Raw genomic sequence first — 1589 nt, forward strand, 5'->3', positions numbered from 1 at the left:
CAGGACGAATGAGCCGGTAGCTCCACCTTTGAGCAAGCAAGTTCCAGGCTGGGGGAAGGGAGGCCACAGTAGATCACTGCAATTTCTAACTAGGCTAAAAAGTCAATGCTTTATAAACAACAAAACAGCAACAGGGTACATCCCCAACCCAGGCCCACAACCAGTGCTGCATGGCAGGCCCTTGACAGAGTCCTGATGCACCACTGACCCAGAGTACACAGAAAGATGGACATAGAGAATGAGACACGCTTTTCTCTCAACAGAAAGGTTCTCGCAGTCTTTGGAAGACCCTTCTAGTAGTCACATGGGTATAAAGATTCGGGCGGGAGGCAGCGGATCAGGTTCTGCCATGGAGGAATACAGCGTAAGTGAGAACTCTTGGAGTAAGTTTAAATCAAAGCGTCCGAGCAGCATCAGCAGCGAGAGCTTCCACGAGGAAAGCAGTAGCAGCAGCGAAATAAGTAGTTCCGGCCGCCATTTCGGTCTCAAAATGAGAGGATCTCAAGCAGGAGGAGGAATGAGTTCCTTTAAAACCAGGGTCAAGAGCCGGATAAGCAAATAACGTGTTCCCTGGCCATCTGAAGACTAGAGCCAGTATGCAGGTAAGTGGATCACCGGGGTGAGGGGTTAGAAGCTATGCATACCTATTCCCTGGGGGCATTGTGGGATTCTGCACACCCGGAACGTTGCTGTGTGGGGAAGCAGGGAGAGCCCCTGGCAGAGCACACAATGATGCCTGAGCTGTGACTGTCCTGAGGTCCTAGCCTCAGTGCGTGTCATCCCCAGGGTTCTGCGCAGTCTAGCGAGCGATCAAATCAAGCACGCACCACCTGGGCAAAGCCTATGTGCGAGCTTATAATGGAATCTTGTCGCCTCTTGTGCTACGCTTGGTGGAAGTTCATTTCATGGTTATGGTAGTACCAAATGTTGTGGTCTGTGGCATCTCCTCATGTCTACACAGCGCTGTTAGGAGCAGTGATCTCTTCCCAGGGCTATGGCTTCCAAGAATTACCTTTCTCTCCCTTGTCAACAAAAGAAAGAGAAATGTTTCTGCTTGTGACACACCAGAGATGAAATATAGCAGTGGCCTGCAGTAAAGGGAGCCACAGAGCCCAGGGACCTGCACCATGTCACCCCTCCACTTTTCCCTGTCCTCCCTCACAGGTTGTCCTTGTTCCCTAGGTGTCACTGAACTGAGAGAAGCCGGTGATGTCTTCAGGATTCACGCTTCCATGGGGCCTAGAAACAGCCCGGGCCTCCCACGTCCTCCTTGTGTTTGTTTTCTTAAAGATTCCTAAACCTGACAATGTTCAAATTCCACCTTTTCAATAAAAAGATACTATTCTGCATCATTATCTCCTGAAATCTCTTGCTTCTGCAGCACAGGGGCTGGGTGGGATTCCTAAAATGACCAGTTCTGCAATTAACAGAAGTGCCCTTCCTTCTTGTGCCAGTAGAGTGAATTGTATTTAGAGACACATTTCCTAGACACTGGATAGAAACTCGTTATTCAGTAGGAGGCAGGGTAACTCTGCCGGTCACTGCGTGTACCACTAATGCTAAGCCTCTTCTTAGTGGAGCTTCACACT

The 1589-nt window shown here is 49.7% G+C and overlaps 1 protein-coding gene across 2 annotated transcripts in view; it reads left to right on the top strand.

The window, feature by feature from the left end:
- Positions 1-1352, top strand: part of LOC110286702 (seminal vesicle secretory protein 5) — a 124519-nt gene extending 123167 nt beyond the window's left edge. Inside the window, exons 4-5 of one of the 2 annotated variants that reach the window (XM_021153267.1) lie at positions 264-602; positions 1183-1352. In XM_021153267.1, coding sequence (XP_021008926.1) covers positions 264-562 — 299 coding nt within the window. In that variant the 3' untranslated portion in view covers positions 563-602; positions 1183-1352. The remainder of the gene's footprint in view (positions 1-263; positions 603-1182) is intronic. The other variant, XM_021153276.1, reaches the window with a different exon arrangement.
- The last annotated feature ends 237 nt before the right edge of the window (positions 1353-1589 follow it).

The sequence above is a fragment of the Mus caroli genome, chromosome 2 (assembly GCF_900094665.2).
Source record: "Mus caroli chromosome 2, CAROLI_EIJ_v1.1, whole genome shotgun sequence".
In the NCBI taxonomy this organism is placed as follows: domain Eukaryota; kingdom Metazoa; phylum Chordata; class Mammalia; order Rodentia; family Muridae; genus Mus; species Mus caroli.